Genomic DNA, 17,357 nt, shown 5'->3' with positions numbered 1-17,357 from the left:
TTCATATGGCCATAAAATAATTATTTTTCTGACACAACTGTGTCTATCATCCGTATCCATGGGGAATGGTGTTGAAAGTAAAACAATGAAAGGAGGGAGCAGTCTAGTTTCTTACCACAAATAAAAGATGAAAAGAAGAAGAACACAGGCTGCACAATTTGCTTCATATCTCAGGTTCAACAAATGCTAGAGTTGAACTTATTTTCATACATGTGATTTTTCACATTTTCTTTCAAATGAAGATTTTGGGTTATATATTTGCTTTTCTTGCTGATTTATATGAATGGCTTTGTCTAGCTGTTTGTATAGGCTTGGATCCTAAGTTGCTTCTCAGTTCATGTAATAGGCTTGGATCCTAAGTTGCTCCTCAGTTCATGTAAAGGGCAGATTTTTGACCATTTCCTCTGTCTGTAGCCCTTCACTCATGCCATATCCAAGAATCCCACAACCCCCAGGAGCAAAAGTTCAGGGGCTGCAGTTGGATGGGGTGAGGCCTGAAATCCCTGTTTTGTGAATGTGAACTCTGTTCCACTTATGGAAAGAAAGTTAGGATCCAAGTCATGGTGTTTAAGAAAGATTTGGTTTTATGAATCTTTTAGGTGTGGGTTCTCCTTCACCCTGGAATAAATAATATGGCTTGATCCTAAGCATAATTTACTTCTATTGCACACAGGCTTGCAGAAATTAATTGGTGGTGTACTAGCTCAGGGACTTTCACAATCTTATTTTTCATTGTGTTAAAATAAAACTTGCTCATTCCAAGTAGATCTGCTAAAAATGTGTATGTGTAAATGTTTGGGTGTTTATAAAAGAAGATCTATAAGAGAAGCTCCAGTGGAGAAGATGGGGACAAGTTACATATTTTTGTTAGCAGATCAGTAATTTCACTTTTGAGTTATTTGGGAACTTTCTGGTGGATGCCATCTGTCAGTTTTTGTTTTGTCAATAAAGTCTAGTACTTATCACCACTATTTGTCTCAGTTCCTCAGGCTCCCTGTGAAAAGTTGGTTAAAGCACATGGTCTACCTTATATCTTCCCCTGTGAAGGCAGGTGGAAAACATTTATTCAGTTTCTTTGCAATCTCTGTTAGCACATCTTTGACTCCCTTGTCATCCAAAAGCCCAACTGCCTCTCTAGTCCTGTTCCTGCTACTAATGTATTTAAATATTTTTTGGATCTTGGCCTTCATGTTTTTAGCAATGTGTTCCTCAAATTCTTTTGTTTAGCATCCCTTTTTGCCTGCTTGCATTTCACTGGAAATTACTGAACTATATAGATCAGTGATGACAACTCAGGATAAAGCAGCAGTTCCCTTTGGGCCTATTTGTACTATGGAGAAATCAGCTTCCTACATCCCTGGGAACACATGCCTGAGTGTCATTTCTGTACTGCAAGGCACATTAGAAATGAGTAACTAGTGCTGGATGTCCCAGCATTAGTGAAACGGCAACAGAATAGGAATCTGTTCCATTTATTTTTATTCAAAAGTAAAATTACAAACCACTTAAAAAACAACAACTTAACACTGAGAAGGAGTGGATGCTGTAATGCCTGAGTAGTTACATCACTAACATAGTTGTAGCATGGGCACAGATTTAATTTGCCACCAGGGCTTCTTAGGAACTCTGCGCTAATCCTTCAAATGGCCATGCAAGAATGCAGTGAATTAGAAGAATCTTTAAGCAGGCTGTTGTATTCACTCTATGCTCTTAAGATTCAAATCACTTCCACAGCAGAATGCTCTCATTCATTGGAAACTGATGCAGATTTCCTATGTGGAAAGATATCTGCATTTTTCATCAAACATAAATACAGCCTAAACAGTTCCTGGAGAATAGCCTAGAAAGCAGAGAGAATCGAAAGATGCCCTTTAGCTACCTATACTATTGCTGCAATCAAGAAAATGAAACTTCTAAAGATCATAAATGTGTATATATGAGTGAACAGCTTAAAATAGGCTAAATTTACTCATTCCTGTGCTTGATTTGTACCTGCTCAAGATTATGTTTCTCATCTAGGCACTGAACAGACCCATGCACGTGTAACTTCAGCAAAGCGATGGCTTCATGTGCCTTTAAATTATTCTGTGATCCAAGCTATATTTATTTTAAGGCATTATATATAGTTTTTCAGACATAACAATCTCCCAGAATGGGTTGAAAAATGCAACAGAATCAGTAAAGATTCCTAAGACAGAAGAAGATCATGGCAGATGAGGGGGAAAAAACCCCATCACTCAAAAACCAGAGATTCTGAAAAGGGTGTGTGAATAATAATAATTTTGGATGGAATTCAAGATCATGAGAATGTTAGTAGTCCACCAGCTCAAGCATTTCTGCTTGCCAGATGGAACAATATCTTCCCTCTTTCTCCTGCTCACTGTTCTGGGTATTCTCCCAGCCCTTGGGGAATTTATGTTACACTTGCAAGAGTCGCTGCATTCTAGAGCAATGGATTAGTTGAATCTGGCCCAAAATGTTTTTACTTAATGTGGAAAGCTCCAGGGATGTAGCACCACAACAGAAAGTGAAACTGAAACTCCACCTTCATGCTCATGCAATGGATTATTGCACATTAAACAATATTCTCTAGTGCAAAAGTAGGACATGTTGTTGGGCTACAACTGCCATCAGCCCCAACCATTGACCCTGCTGTCTGGGCCGGTTGGGAACTGAAATTCAACAACATCAAGAGGACCATATGTTCCCCATCTCTGTCCTCGTGATACTTGAAACACCAGCATCCCAATCCCATGATTACCAGACAAAGGAGATCTGTCATGTACATATATACCTTTTCCATTTAAAAAGACCTCCAGTTCCTTCAGTGGAAGAAAAATGCTCCTCATATAAGCAAAGACACATGTGCCCCTCCCACCCCCTCCAGTCCAATGAGGTATGACTGTTCTGGGCTGGACTGGTGCAAATAGGGCCAGGGTGGCAGATAGCAAATCTATATATACCATATCGGCCTGAATATAAGTCTCACTTTTTTTCCAAATTCCGACCAAGAAAAGTTAAAGTGTGGCTTAAATTCGCAACCTTACAAAAATTGACTTTTACAATATTGCTGCTGAAACAGACATACAGTAAAATGGAACAGGTGTTGGTGCCTGCGGAATTTTAAGGGAGTGGCTTATATTCAGGTATTGTCTTTTCTTCTTTCCCCCCTTAGAATTTTAAAGGTGTGGCTTATATTCAGGTGCAACTTATATTCAGGCCAATACGGTACATAGTACAAAAATGAATTAACTAAAATTTGTAAGTGAATGGCTGACTTTAAAATATGCATAACGGTGATCTGCTCTTAAGTACCGGTAATATCTGTGCTCAGGTATTCCAAAGGCCACAATAAATGTGGCACTGTTGTCTTCCGTGCACAACTTCATCTTTGAATATGAGAAAATACCAAAGCTGTATAAAAAGCCACAACATTTCCTTAGAACTTTAAGATGATGATGATGATGATGATTATGCAGAGAAGCTACTTCACCACATACAGATGTGGTACAATTTTTAGCTAAGAGCTTTAAAAGTATCTAAAATCACACTGGCAGAAATCAATGTGATTAATGGATCCTTCTACTGTGGAACAAAAACTACACAGGGTTGTCACTAGATAGTTGCTATGGTTTCCTGAGGCCTCCTGGCAGCAATTTGCTAGCTTAGCAGGGAGGAAAAGTGACACAATAGAAGAGAAAAGTGTTCCATCGACTGTTCACAGTCATTGCAAACATGTCCCTCTGCATACATCCTTGAAGGTACGGTTTCAGTTTTTAAAAGCAGAAGAAAACATTAATGACAAATATATTTTGAAGTAGGTCACACAAGCAAAATGTTTTTGTTGAAAAGCAATGCCAAAGATTCCATCTGGTAAATAATGGACTAACCATAAGGCCTGGCTGCTCTGGCTAGTGCTGTCCACGACTTTATGATGTAATAAACAAAGATTTAAGTGATTGCTAGATGCCTCAACTTTAATGATGCTTAACAACGATTAACATTTAAATTTGGTTTAGAATTATTTGCAAAGGCTTTTAAATAAACAGCTTTCATTATAACACATAATAGATTATTTAATTGATACATAGGGCAGCACTTCCAATCCTTAATCAGTCCAAGCCTGTCCAGAAAGTTCCATGGTCGATGGTTTTCGAAGCTGCTGAACAATCCAGAGGAATCAGCAAGACAGAAAATTTGACTATAAGAGAAGTTTGAACCAAATACCAATAAAGGCTGTGGGAAGTTCCTCTCTGGTGGTATCGAGCAAACACTTGATGAGTCATTTCCTGGGGATGACTTGGTGCTGGCTTGTTTGCATCAAGGTCAGGATAGCCTACAAGAGTCCTTCAACTCTATGATTCCCCCTGTCTCTCTTCCAGCATAGGCCATCTGTCAGAGTGACCAAAGCAGTTTTAAAGCCAAGCCCAGGCATGAAATCTAACTGAAATGGAACTAGGAACTCCACTTCATCCAAATAATGGAAGCTCTGTGGTAGGCATGAAGCCAGAGTTAGTTAGGTGTGTCATTTTTCATTATTCCTATTAAGAAATAATTACTGTTGCTAACGATCAATTTTGGCTTGGCTTCACTGGTGAGAGAAAGGGAAGAAGCCACACCAAACACAGCACGTTTGCAAGTTTCAAAACATAAGCACAGAAAAGAATTCAAGTTACTGCTACATTCACAACCCAGTGATTTGAAGACTGATGTGGATTATTAGGAGAATTAGTTGTCATTTTATGCCATTAGCTATTTACTTATAGCTTCATAAGCTTCCGCTGTGATGTTTGTGTACATGGAGGAAAACTGTAACAAAATCGGTACCTTCACAAATACTCCTCCACCCACCATAAAGACCAAAACAACTTGGTCCCACAGAACTATGAGCCATGTGACAAGAACACAAGGAAATGTTTATTGTACTTAAAGGTTTGTAGTGATGTACATTGGTCTCCAATTCAAGCACTGACCAAATTTGACAGTGTTGAACAGAAGGTTGGTCAGGACCTCCCAGTAGATATCTAAGATACTATTGCACTAGATTAGCCAGAGATTTTACAGTAACAACACACTCTCTTGTGCCTCTTAGCATTAAGAGATGTGCTTGTCTCTAACAGGGGAGGCATAACGTAGCCATTTTGGCTAGTAGCCATTGATAACTTACCTTCCACGAATTTGTCTAATCCTCTTTTAAAGCCATTCAAGTTGGTGCCTCCTATGAGAACAAAAATCATAATTTAACTAAGCACTGTGTGAAGAAGCCCTTTTGTCTGTATATTTATCTACTGCCATTAATATGCAAAATGAGCCGTGCGTTTCAAAGCTATTTGGGATTTGTGGGTCACACTTCAGAAATTATAGAGAAGGAAGAAATGTGAATCATAGTGTTCTGCTCTTTTTCCTGAAACAGAAAATTGGGAGGGTTGGAGGTGGGTGAGACTAGAGCTAGTTCAAAGGTTAGAAAGAAGAATCTCTCTTTCTCTGAAACATTCATGTTTTATTATCCAATGTGTCTATATGAGAAAGAGAGAGCCATAGTTCATTGGGTCATATACTGTACAATATTCCCTTTTAAAATATATTTGGCACTACATTTCAAGGCTTTTTCCCACCCTGGCAGAAATCACTCCTCAAACAATACAACCCTTTGTTAGGTAGGAGCTTAGTAACAATTGGATTGTGTAGAATAGGCTTTCAGGCTCCTTTTCATTGAATCCTCGTCCATCCATTCTCAACACGTTTGGCACTGCCTTTAATGAGCCTGCCTGAACTGTAGTAACCCCTCTGGCAATTTGTAAGGAAGAGAAATTAGATGGATCGCTCTCCTCTGTGTGTTGGGGATGAAACACTCAGCTTTCATTACAGGATTTTCATTTATAGGTAGCAAATCTCACCCAGAAGTTCCAGCACTCTCTATGGGCGTATGGAGTATTTTACCATTCCAAAGGGTCAAACAAATGATCTTGTGTGACTACAGCTGGCCTCCCACTCCACACTCTGCACGGCCAAATTCAACCTTGGCCATTTTCACTATCTTGCAAGTAATTTGGTAACCTTCGAATTTCTAGCATTTAATGATAATTGTTTCATGTCAATGAAGTTAATTTACCCAGCATGGTGAAACCGTATGTTAGGGATATATTGATAGCTGCTAAAACAGTATGGAACAAGCACTAGGGAAAAACCTCTTAACCAGGACCAGTCTATGCATGAGGAAAGGTGAGGCAACAACTTTAGCTGGCAGGATCCACAGGGGCCGCAGATCCTGATTCCCCCACCTTGTTCCTGATTTAGTTCTTCACTCACTCCGTCCTCATCAGTGGGGAGGCAGGTGCCATTTTGTGGTTTGCCTCAGGTGCCATAATGTATTGGGCCAGCCCTACCCTTAATCTAGCTGCCACCGTTTCAAAATGGATAATTTAGCAGACAGAATTGATGAGAAAGGACTACTCTTCCAACCCATTCATGTTGCAGATAAATGAATGGATTTTATAGCTTATCAGAATGTGCCCTGACATCAGAAAGAGTTAGTGTTTTGCTTCTGAAACCTTTCTTATATTTGATTTGCTTCATTTTGTTTTCCAAGGATATTTGCATTTTTTTTAAACGGAGATATCTATTTATTTGTTGCATTGATATCCCACCCTATTCTCCAAGGGACTCAAGGTGGCAAGCATGGCACACCGCTCTTCATTTGATCCCCACAACAGCCCTGTGAGGTAGCTTAGGCTGAGAGGCAGTGAGTGACTAGCCTAAGGTCATCCAGTGAGCTGCATGGCCAAGTGGGGATTTGAACCCTGGTCTCCCAGGTCCTAGTCCAACACTCAAACCACTACGTCACACTGATGTGCATGTTTCTTCACATGACCTTATTCTCCTTCTTCCGAAAGGGGCCATGCCTTTCTTAAAATAAAACCCAAACTTAGATTGAAAGCACATGGCCAACTGGGCCAAAGCAAGTGCGAACAAGGGAGCAAATTGTGCAGATTAGACCTTGTGAATTTAGTAATGCTCTCAGTTGTCACTTGCAGGCACAAAACCTTTGGCTATGTATACATTAGTGGTTTAAAATACAGCTGATGATGTTCCTCCATATCCCCATCCCCCATGTTTCAAATACTTACTTATATTGCTGTACGCAATGAGGATGGTGGTGATGAGGATGCCTTTGCTTAATGCGCAATTCAATGAAGCCACCTTCTGTGCATGTGCAACAGCTGTCTCCGCCTTAACTGCAGCTTCCATTTCCTAATGATGGAAGCTGGTTTGAGGCAAACAGCACCAAACAGGAATATTTCTCAAAAAGTGACAGGATACCAATGGGTCGTCTACACCCCTTCAAACACTAGTGGCGGGTGTACACCAGACTTGGGGTAAATGGCAATGTGTACACATCCTTTGCTTTCTCTGATTGGAATCGGCTTTTTTTCAGCCGGAACTCAGCCGAACTCAGTACTGGCCCCTCTCAGGTGGGCACCATTGCCATTCTAAGAGAACAAGGGGGGCATTAATGGCGAGTTCTGGCACCTTTTCCCCCCTGAAAAAATAGCACTGACAGGAGTATATGGTTTGTGCAAATGTTTCCATGATCCAAAGACATGCTAAAACAGGCTTTGGAAACATTTGAGATATTCATTTCTGCCATTGCTTTCTGCTTTCCGCTCCTATTCAGTAACTGGCAGAGTGGGGCAGCTGCTTCAATCAGCAAATTCTGAGGGGCAAAAAGTGGATGTATGTTATTCTGAGCTCTTTGAAGAAAGACTGGAATAAGTAAAGCAAGTGAGTAGAACTGGCTATGATAGCTATGTTCTTAAAGCCAATGGCCAATGCTGTTGCCAGTTCTTGTGCAAGCAATTTGTGGAATGGCACTACCAGCTAAATTCCTTCTGCGCTTGTTCTTTGGATCCAACCCACAGTGCTCTGCTTTTTGAAAAAGCAGTATTTTCTGAGGGCTGAGCAGCCAAGTCCCTAAAAACGACATATCATGGAAGTGTTTCCCTCAGCTATCTTCGTCTGTCTTCCACCTGAAGATCCAGCTTCACAAGCAGGAGGAAAAAATTGTCGCCTCCTGTTACCACATGGCATAGTCGCCAGCCTTTAACTGAAAGAGCTGGCAACTGTCTCTCTACTGAATGCAAGATTTCCTTTGCTTTCATGCTCGGCTGGTGCTTTGTTAGGCTGTGAATGCTTTTTCTTTAGCCGTCTTTTGTAAGGACAGATTTAGCTTCAGTGTGAGTGTTGTACACCGACTGCTTTGCCATGTGTGGACAAAACATGACCAGTTTGGCTGCAGCCAGTCATCGTGGATCTTCTCCATTACATCACCATCAGACGATGGCTTGGCCTAACAACGCAAAACAGACTTCAGCTTGTGGGAGGTGGGCTTTTCTTTTTTAAGTTAAGAAGAAAGCCGGGGGGGGGGAACACTGGTTCCCCAGACTTCTTTTTTGGTGAGGGGAAGAATAGTTGAATATCGTCTGCATGGTAATAAAGAAAACCAAGTTGGAAACATCATATTCTAAATTTACACAAAGTGGCTTCAGAGTGGGGAACGGGACAGAGAAATGTTGGGAAGCAATGTCTTCACAATTCCACAATATAATTTATTGGAAGAGAATCCAAGGGATAAATAAGGGATATTGGTTTCATTACTCTCTTAATAAACTTTTCTGTAGGAATACCATGAGCAAGCAACAGAAAATAAAAAGTGATCAAAGGGATCATTTGTAAACTAGTACATTGGTGTTAACCAAATATAAAGGTAACACTCGTTTCTAGTCCTGCTATAGCTCAAAATCAAATAAGGCCTCCCCCTGAAAACATTTTGATGCCATATCTTCACATAAATATGACACATTTTTTTCTCCACATTTCCTGAGCAATGGTAGGTTCTGCGTTCTTTGAAAGAGAGATCATGAGACTCTTACAGATTTTTGTTGTTTTGGTTTTTAATTTTTTACAATTTGTGTATTTAGGAATGATTAGGTTGAGAGGAGTGAGGGGAAGGAAACAGCCAATACACACAAACCTTTCTTAAGCCGGGGTGGACAACACATTGCCATCTAGACATTGTGGACTACAAGTCCCATCATCCCTTACTATTGGCCATGCTCACTGGACCTGATACGAGTTATCTGAATAATAATAATTCCCTGTTCGTCCTCCCAAAGGAGCCCAGTGGAATCAGTAGAATCACTAGAATCCAACAAGTCAATCCAAGCACAATCCAAGAAGTCATGCACTATTATTGCGACATACCTTCGGTTTTTTCTTTAAATCTGATTCAATTCTTCAATTTAACCATAGCAGTGTTTTCCCATAGTTTTTTCTATCCTTTCTTTAATAGGCAGAGTACAAGCTGATTTCCACATTTTTGCAAAAAGAATTCTGACTGCAGGCAGATTGCAGGGAGACCATTTCCTGGTGTTCTATTAGGTCACTAACACAGGTTTGTGCTAAGTCAGTCTGCTGTCACTGGGGGTCAGTGATGGATCTTGGGGTCTCAAATTTCAGCAGTGACCTGTTTGGCACAAAAATTCAGCGACCCTCTGCCTCTCGTCTTCCATTGTAAATAATAGTTTATATATATATAACCACATACCCATATTTAAGATATCTACTTTGGCACTGGGAGACCACTATTATATACTCTCTGAGTATATAATATTGGCAAGGCAAGCAACCTGGTGCAGGATCAGCTGAAGCTTCTGGACAGTGTTCAAGGGGCGTCTCACATACTGCACATTACAGTAGTCAACTCAAGCGAGGACTGTGACAAACACAAGCTCTGAGGGAGTGTGGCTTTCCCTCATCCCAGTCTATAACAGCCAATCCCATCTTCCATACATCAAACAGCCCACCCATCACCACCACCCATTCATTATAGTGTAGAGATGCAAGTTCACAGCCAATACCATTGCCCTTAGATAAACAGATGATGAAAAAAGCACTATCATCAGCAGACAGATGACAACAGTCCCTGTGCCCCCAATTTCACTCAAGAGATTTCATATAGATTCTTGAAATTGCTGGGGAAGTTCTTGAAGAGCTGAGATGCCTGCACATTTCACCTCTTGTAACTTTATTTCAGGTCAAATCTGATGTAATGACAGTTGATAGCAGGAACCATTTAAAAGCAGAAATGAGCAAGTGACCTCTAAAAGTACTCTGTGACACAAACAGAATATCCTCTCTCTCTGCCTCTAATAGGTTATTGGAGGTCTAGTAACTGTTAACTGGCCTTTAATGACAGACAGACAGACAGACTCCCTCTATATGCAGGGGAAGGCTATAGTAGCTGATAGAGAACAATGGATCCAGCATTTACAGCAGATAGGGCATCATCTGAGCAGTTAAATGAGCACCATCTGGTGGAAAGGCAAGATACAAATTTAACAAATATACAAGAGACTTCCCATTGATTCCATCAGATAATAGTCAAACATTTGCTTAACTCTTCAATTAGGATCAATGGGATTTTCAAATTTACCTTGATTGGACTGGGCCCATAAGGATACTTTATAGTAGTACTTCCTCCCCCCAAAAAAAATGTTTAGGGGTACTCTCATTTTCCTACTCATATTGAAATACTGCCCCTCAATGAGGCCAAACTTAGATTCACAAAATGTTTAGGGGTATGGTATGCGTACCCGTGCATCCCCCCAGAAAAAAGCACTGCTTTAGAGTATGCCCCATTAAATGAGTTGGGACTTGCTTCTGAATGAGAGGTTTGCACTTGTCATGTATACATGATAAGGCCAATAAAATGATTTCAGCTCCAAAATCTATTTTAACAGCTCTTTCCAGATAAGAAATCATTGTGCAACTCTTTAGTGCCCTCCTCTGGTCCATTTTAGAAGTCCTACATTCTGGTGAGGAATCCTAATTTTCTGGAAAGAAGCATCTACTCCCCTCAAAAGAAATACAGTATTGTAAAAAACTAAGTGATAACCAGATTACGTTTGTAAGTTTTAAGGAAGCTCTGTGATGTGAAAATCTAATAATAAGTATAAACAATGAAATTGAAGCTACCAGAATAAATAACAATAAGTAGGATTGTGTTAAAAGTTATAAAATGAAGGAAGTTCAGACAAATTGAGGGAAGTCAAAAAATGGAATTAAGAGGTAATTAAGAAGTTTGAATGTACAACTTTGTTTTCTTTTTTTGTATTTGTAAACCAATAAAAATATAATTCAAAAAAAGAAGAAGAAATATTGTGAGCTATGTGTTATGCAAAAAGTAGTCTTTCCTATATCCAAATATAAGCATAGCAACTTTTCTAAGATTAAAATGTGGTGGCAGTAAGATTGCAGCACCCAAGTGGAGAACATTTATTTCAGTGATACACCAGTTCTTATACTTTCCAGAGTGTCTTAGGTATATACTGTGAAATCCAAACTTTGGTCAGCTCCTGGCAGGGCCAGGGTCATATCCACAGTCCTGCCATTCACGTCAGCCAGGGTGGAGGAGACAAAAGTGATTGGGCCAAGATTGGGTCTGATTGTGTCATGTGATGGAAGTGGGGTTCACTTGGTCTGCATCTAAGCCAGTTTTAGAACTTATATGGAGGAGGAAAGGAAGCCATGTGGTCCTGTTTGTTGTACCGTCTGGTTACAAGTCCAAACCTTGGGCTCCAAGTGCTCTGACCCCGTTTCAGTCAAGTATCAGATGTGTGAATCTTGAATGTTTTGGGCACTTGTGGCAATAGAAGTGAAGTTATTGTTCCTCAAGTTCTGTCATTTTATTCTCTCCAACCAACCTATTAAATAACACACATGCTTATTAAATTTTGAATTACATTAAGATGGGTAATTAATTCACCATACTTATAATTGTTTATTATCTGTTTCAGATCACAGATAAACCCAGAATATGAATGATGTAATGAGAGTTTCCTGGAAGGTAATCCTAGAGGACACAGGATAGGTCACATATATAACTCTGATGTTAAGACAAAGAAATCTGGTATCAGAACCTCCCTCCTCCGCAATCCTGCCCCAACCAACATCAGAGCTCCACGTTGGAGGAGATCAAAGGGGAATGATTTGGGAAGCAGGTTGGTCCAAGTTTCCAAATCCTCCTGGTTTCCAGGTAGCTATTTAGTTATACTCTTGTGCATGACTAAAACCCCCCCTCCCCACTGCTTTCAATGGGAGAGAGGAGGGTTTTTTTAAAGCAGAAAAATGTATATAGAAATGTAGGGTATTCCCCACGCTCTCACTTCTGCCTTGCAAATTCAAGCCCAGAGTTGGATATGACTCCACATTCCCAACTTAGTCACTGTTATTGATCATAAAGTAATACAATTCCTACTTTTCAAAATATGGAAATATACTGATCAAACTTTATTTTAAGAATACTTTATAAATTATACATGGTTTGTTCCTGCAGTTTCCTTCATAAAAAAGTTTCTAATTCACTACATTACAAACCTGACAGAGCCATCATAGCCATATGCTAAAACAATATATTCATTATGTTTGCCAAACTACGGTGATTGTGCGTGCACAGTGATAAGGACATGTCCTCAGCCGAAATAAATTGGACTAGTGTAAATGTTGACTATGCAGATTGCAGGCAACTGCTTAGGTTATTTAGCTATAAAAATAGTATTTCTTTAGATAATAAATTATTGGAATATCTTTAAATATGATTCTATTCTTGATGTATGATGAACTGCTGCATACTTTGAAATGAATTATGTGTCATGAACCATTCACAAACTGTGTAAACTCCATAATTTGTGAACACTTCAGATATTCATTGTAAAATAGAATTATACAAAATCATAATTTGTTACAAGAATACTCAGTTTAAAGTGCCTAGCATTAAGCCAAGGCCACATCCCATAAAGAGTAGCACAGGGCCAAAGTTCAATTCTTTCTCTTCACGATCAAATCACAAATGCAAGTGATAGATTTTTAGTATAAACAGTAAATGTTTGTAAACCAAACACTTATGAGTCAAACAGTAATTAAGGCTCAATTCGCTTTAGTGTACAGCAATGCAGAGTGAACACATTACAACCATCTTTTTTTGACACAACACAGTCTGGAATGTTTCCTTAAACTTCATTACAGGCCTCTAAGGAGGCTTGCATTACGTTGCGCATCTAAAGCCATCTGGTCGAATGAATTGCGATTTATCAGGTCTCTCACTTTTTCTCTAAGGTCATAAGATGCTTTGGCTATTCTCCTAGACTCGTCGATAGCTGCGTCCTTGTGCCTTAGAATCTGATTGCTTTTCTGAGCTTTCCTTCTTAAAGCTTCTTGCATTTCCTGTAGGTGACATTTTTCGTCATAATCAAGCTTCTGTTTGCGAAAATGGTGGTTCCGTTCTTTCATACAGTTCAGCTCTCTCACGCGCTGCGATCTGTCTCGGATATTTTTGGACATGATTTCTCTGGCCTGCTGGATCTTCATCTCAGCTATCTGCAGCAACATCTCCTTGCGCCTCCTCTTCTCTTCCTCCGTCTCTTTGGCTCTTGCCTTGGCTATCAAGCCCTGCTCTTCTTCCTTTAAAGTCTTCTCCTTCAGTTCCCTGTTCCTTTCTTCAAGCAGCTGCTCCAGGATTTCCTGGGACCTCTGAAGCTTTTGTTCGATACACAGCCTCTTGTACAGCTCGTCGGCTTTGACCCGATCTTCCACCTGGTCCTTAGCGCTCATGTGCTTGGTCTGCTTGTAGTCATTCGTATCTATTTTCCTCCTCTTCCTTTCCATATCCTTTATCAGCCTCTTCTCCAGGGCCTGCAGCATCCTTTCCTTGTACAAAGCGGAGTTCTGCTCTTTGGTACGCCTGTCGCTTAACCTTTTGTCCCAGAGCTGCTTTTCCTGGCATCGTTTCCGATACTCGGCCTGAAGCCGAGCATTCTCCAGCTTCTCCCTCCGCCTGCAATCCTGCTCTTTGGCCAGCTTCTTCCACTTCTTGTCGCGAAGCATCACATCCCTCTCCCGGGCTGCCAACAGCTGCTGCTCCTCTAGCCTGAGCTTGGCTTTCCGTTGATCGCGGTCCCTCTGCCACTGGTCCAGGCTGTCGACCAACTGGTACTGCCTCTCCTTCTCCGCCCTGGCTTTGTGCTGCTTCTCCTTCCTCCTCATCTTATCCCAGGCGTCGGAAACCTGCAGCTGGCGGTCCTTCATCTCTTCCTCCTCCTGGTGCCTGGCGAGCATGAGGGCCGCGATCTTCTTGTCCCTTTCGGGGATCAGGTCCTCGTACCTTTTGTCCGTCAGGTCCTGCAGGCTGACCTGCGGGTCTCCCTTGCGGGGCTTGCGGCGGGGCTTGCGGCCCAGGAGACGCTGGTGCAGGTGGGCGCTGGGGTCGCGGGGCAGGTAGGCCTGAGGCTCCTCGTCCTCATAGGGCCTCGCCAAACTGTGCATGAGGTCTGCCAGGCTGTGGCTGCTGTCGCAGGGCTCCTGCCAGTCTCTCCGGGGGAGCTCCTTCTTCTCCAGGCGAGGGGAGGCCTTGCTGTCGAACTGGGCGAAGGAGAAGGAAGAGGGGCAGATGGAGGGAGGCTTGCTGGCGTCGGTGGGGAGATCCGTGCCGTACTCCAAGGGTCGAGGCACCGGGCTGGCCCACTGGTCGTCGCGGAGCAGCTCCTCCACGCGGGTGCACCTGCCCACCGGGGAGCGCGCGGGGAGATCGGGGTGCCCCGGGAAGTCCCCGCCGTAGAGCGTGGTGCACGAGGTGGTGCACGGCGTGGCGCAGCCTTCGCCCGCCGGCGCCAGGTGTTGCTGCTGCCAAGCGGACAGGCGCAGAGGGGACGCGCAAGAGGCAGACGCGGCGGGCCGCTTGCCGCGCGGCGCCGTCGAGCAGCCCTTGCCCTTGCGCGGCGGGGGCAGCAGCAGGCCTCCCTCGTCGCGGTACGCTTGCGCCAGGAGGTGTCGCCGCAGGCCGCCCTCGCCGCCCGCCACCTCGGGCTCCGAGCTGTAGGCGTCCGGGAAGGGCCGCGGCGGGGAGAAGCGGCCAGGGCTGCTGCGTCGCCGCGCCATCCTGCGCGGGGTCTCGGCGCCCGACAAGCTGCAGCACGACGTGGCGGGCGCCTTCTTGCGGCCCTTGCTGGCGCTGGGCGCGCCTCGGTCGCTCGGGGAGACGCGCCACCCGGGCTCCGCCCCGAGGTACTGGCCCGACCCGCGCCGCGGCCGACGCCGCTGCTGGTGCCGCCTCATGGCCGATGTGGCCTCGGGCCCTGGCGCACGCCGCCCCCGGCTGCGCAGCAGCACAGTCGGAGCCCGCGCGCGTCACAATGCCCGGCCAGGGAGGGCCTGGGCCGCAGCTGCCTCGGCCCGCCGGCGCCCGCCGCGCAACCCCGCCCGCCCGCGCGGGGACCCTGACGCTGGCTTGTTCCGCACCCGGCCTCGCGGTCGCCCCCATCGCCATCTCCTCCCTCTCTTCCTTGGCGCTATCTTCAGACGCGCGCTTGTTCTCGCTGAAACCAATGGGGTGAATGAAGTCATTCCACCCCAAGTTTGCATTCAACCCACTGTTTCTTTGGCGGCCTTCAGTTCGGTCCCGGGGGGCACCAAACACGTGAAGGGCACCTTTGCTAGCCCTGCTGCCCTAGGTACCCATGGACGTGTAGATTACCAGCTACACTTCCCAGGATTTTCCAGGGAAGCCCTCTGCCTTCAGGCACATGTGGTCTGACACGTTATCATATAGCTTTTTAACATGAGCTTTTGTAGGCAAGAGTGAGAAAACCCATCACACAGTAAAGCAGTTTGGATAATCTGGGATGCTTTCCTGAGTAAACCCAAGAGGTATTAGAGGGAGACTTAAATTTTGTACAGCGACTTAATGGGATACATAATGCTATGCTAAATATAGCTATAATGCTAAATATATGAATTTTTCAGTGACCTACATCTCTGTTAACACCATATTCCTATGCAAGCCCCATTAAGTTCAAGGTACCTTCTAAGTAAGTGTGCATTGGATTGCAGCCAGGATTATTGAAGTCACAGGATTACAGTGTTTTAGGCTGCAATCCTCATGAAAGTAAGCCTTATTGAATGCAGTGGGTTTTAACTCTCAGACATAGCAAATGTGCATTTTTAAATACTGTTGGCAGCCTTTTGCAGACAAAAGATCAAGTGTGGTATAGTAACGGATAAAGTGTTGGACTTGGATCAGGAAAGAAAATCTGGGTGTATGGCAACCCAAAAACAACTTTGGGCAAATCTGAACAACTTTGAGCTGAACAACTTTGGGCAAATCTTTAAAATGTCACAATTTAGTAGCTGAACAGTCATCTCAGTTTATCTGGAAGGGTTGGTGAAGTTTCCAAAGATAAGGCTATGTCTGGAAGAGCTTGTGCAACCAGCCCCTGCAGTTCACATTACATTGCAGCTTACTTGTATGCAAGGTGCTTTCACCCTGACATACGCAGTGTTCTGTGCTGTTATAAGCCACACTGAATTTTGAGATATGTGTCACTGCATCACCAGTCCATTTGCACCTGCTCTGGAGTAGCAGCACCAAACGGCACTGATTCAGCCTCACCATACTCTGAAGGAGGCTTCTAAGCACTTTCAGATGAAGGTATCTGTGGGAGAAGGATGTTGGAGGCCAGGCTTGCATGCGTGACCCTGCTGCCCTCTTCACTGACTGTGAATGCTTGAAGAGGACTTTATTTACAACTGAATTACAGCACCTGCTTTTTATTCAGTAAGTTAAAATATGCAAACTACTGCTTTTTAATTTTTAATGTATTGCTGGGTCTCATTTTGACCTTTAATTAAAAATGATAAGTGCTGACAAGCTATTTTGAGAAGATATAATTCCTCGTACAGTGATACCTCGGGTTACAGACGCTTCAGGTTACAGATGCTTCAGGTTACAGGCTCCACTAACCCAGAAATAGTACCTCGGGTTAAGAACTTTGCTTCAGGATGAGAACAGAAATCGTGCTCCGGCAGTGCGGTGGCAGCGGGAGGCCCCATTAGCTAAAGTACCTCAGGTTAAGAACAGTTCCAGGTTAAGAACCATAGCTGTCAACTTACAGATTTGAAAATAAGGGACCAGCAGCCTCAAAAACAAGGGATCAGCAGCCAAAATAAGGGATTTTAGTTAACCAGCAGCAAAACAAAGCCTCAAGCAGTGGTTCCCACAGCGTAGCAAACTGGCAAAGAGGATGCAGCAAGGAAAACCACTGCTACCTCTCCGCTGGGAAGTGCTGAGCAAAGGCGAATCCCCAGGCAACGCGGCTGATTTGATCGGCACAAGGCATGCAAGCTCCACCCCCCAGTCGTTCTTAGACTCCTGATTGGGTGAGCAACGCAGCCAAGCAACACAATTGGAGCCTCCCTCCTCCTTGGACGGCAGGGAGGGAGGGAGAGGAGCTGCTTCCTTTGAAACC

At 43.4% G+C, this 17,357-nt stretch overlaps 1 protein-coding gene across 1 annotated transcript; it reads right to left on the bottom strand.

Annotated features, from left to right (window-relative positions):
• Positions 1-12,977: 12,977 nt before the first annotated feature.
• Positions 12,978-15,185, bottom strand: CCDC185 (coiled-coil domain containing 185). Its single transcript, XM_082216867.1, has one exon. It carries the CDS (start codon positions 15,166-15,168, stop codon positions 13,078-13,080), a length of 2,091 nt encoding a protein of 696 aa, XP_082072993.1. The 5' UTR covers positions 15,169-15,185; the 3' UTR covers positions 12,978-13,077.
• Between the last annotated feature and the right edge of the window lie 2,172 nt (positions 15,186-17,357).

Source organism: Podarcis vaucheri (assembly GCF_965113315.1).
Source record: "Podarcis vaucheri genome assembly, chromosome: 3".
Taxonomy (NCBI): Eukaryota; Metazoa; Chordata; class Lepidosauria; order Squamata; family Lacertidae; genus Podarcis; species Podarcis vaucheri.
This window is presented reverse-complemented; position numbering and strand designations above follow the sequence as displayed.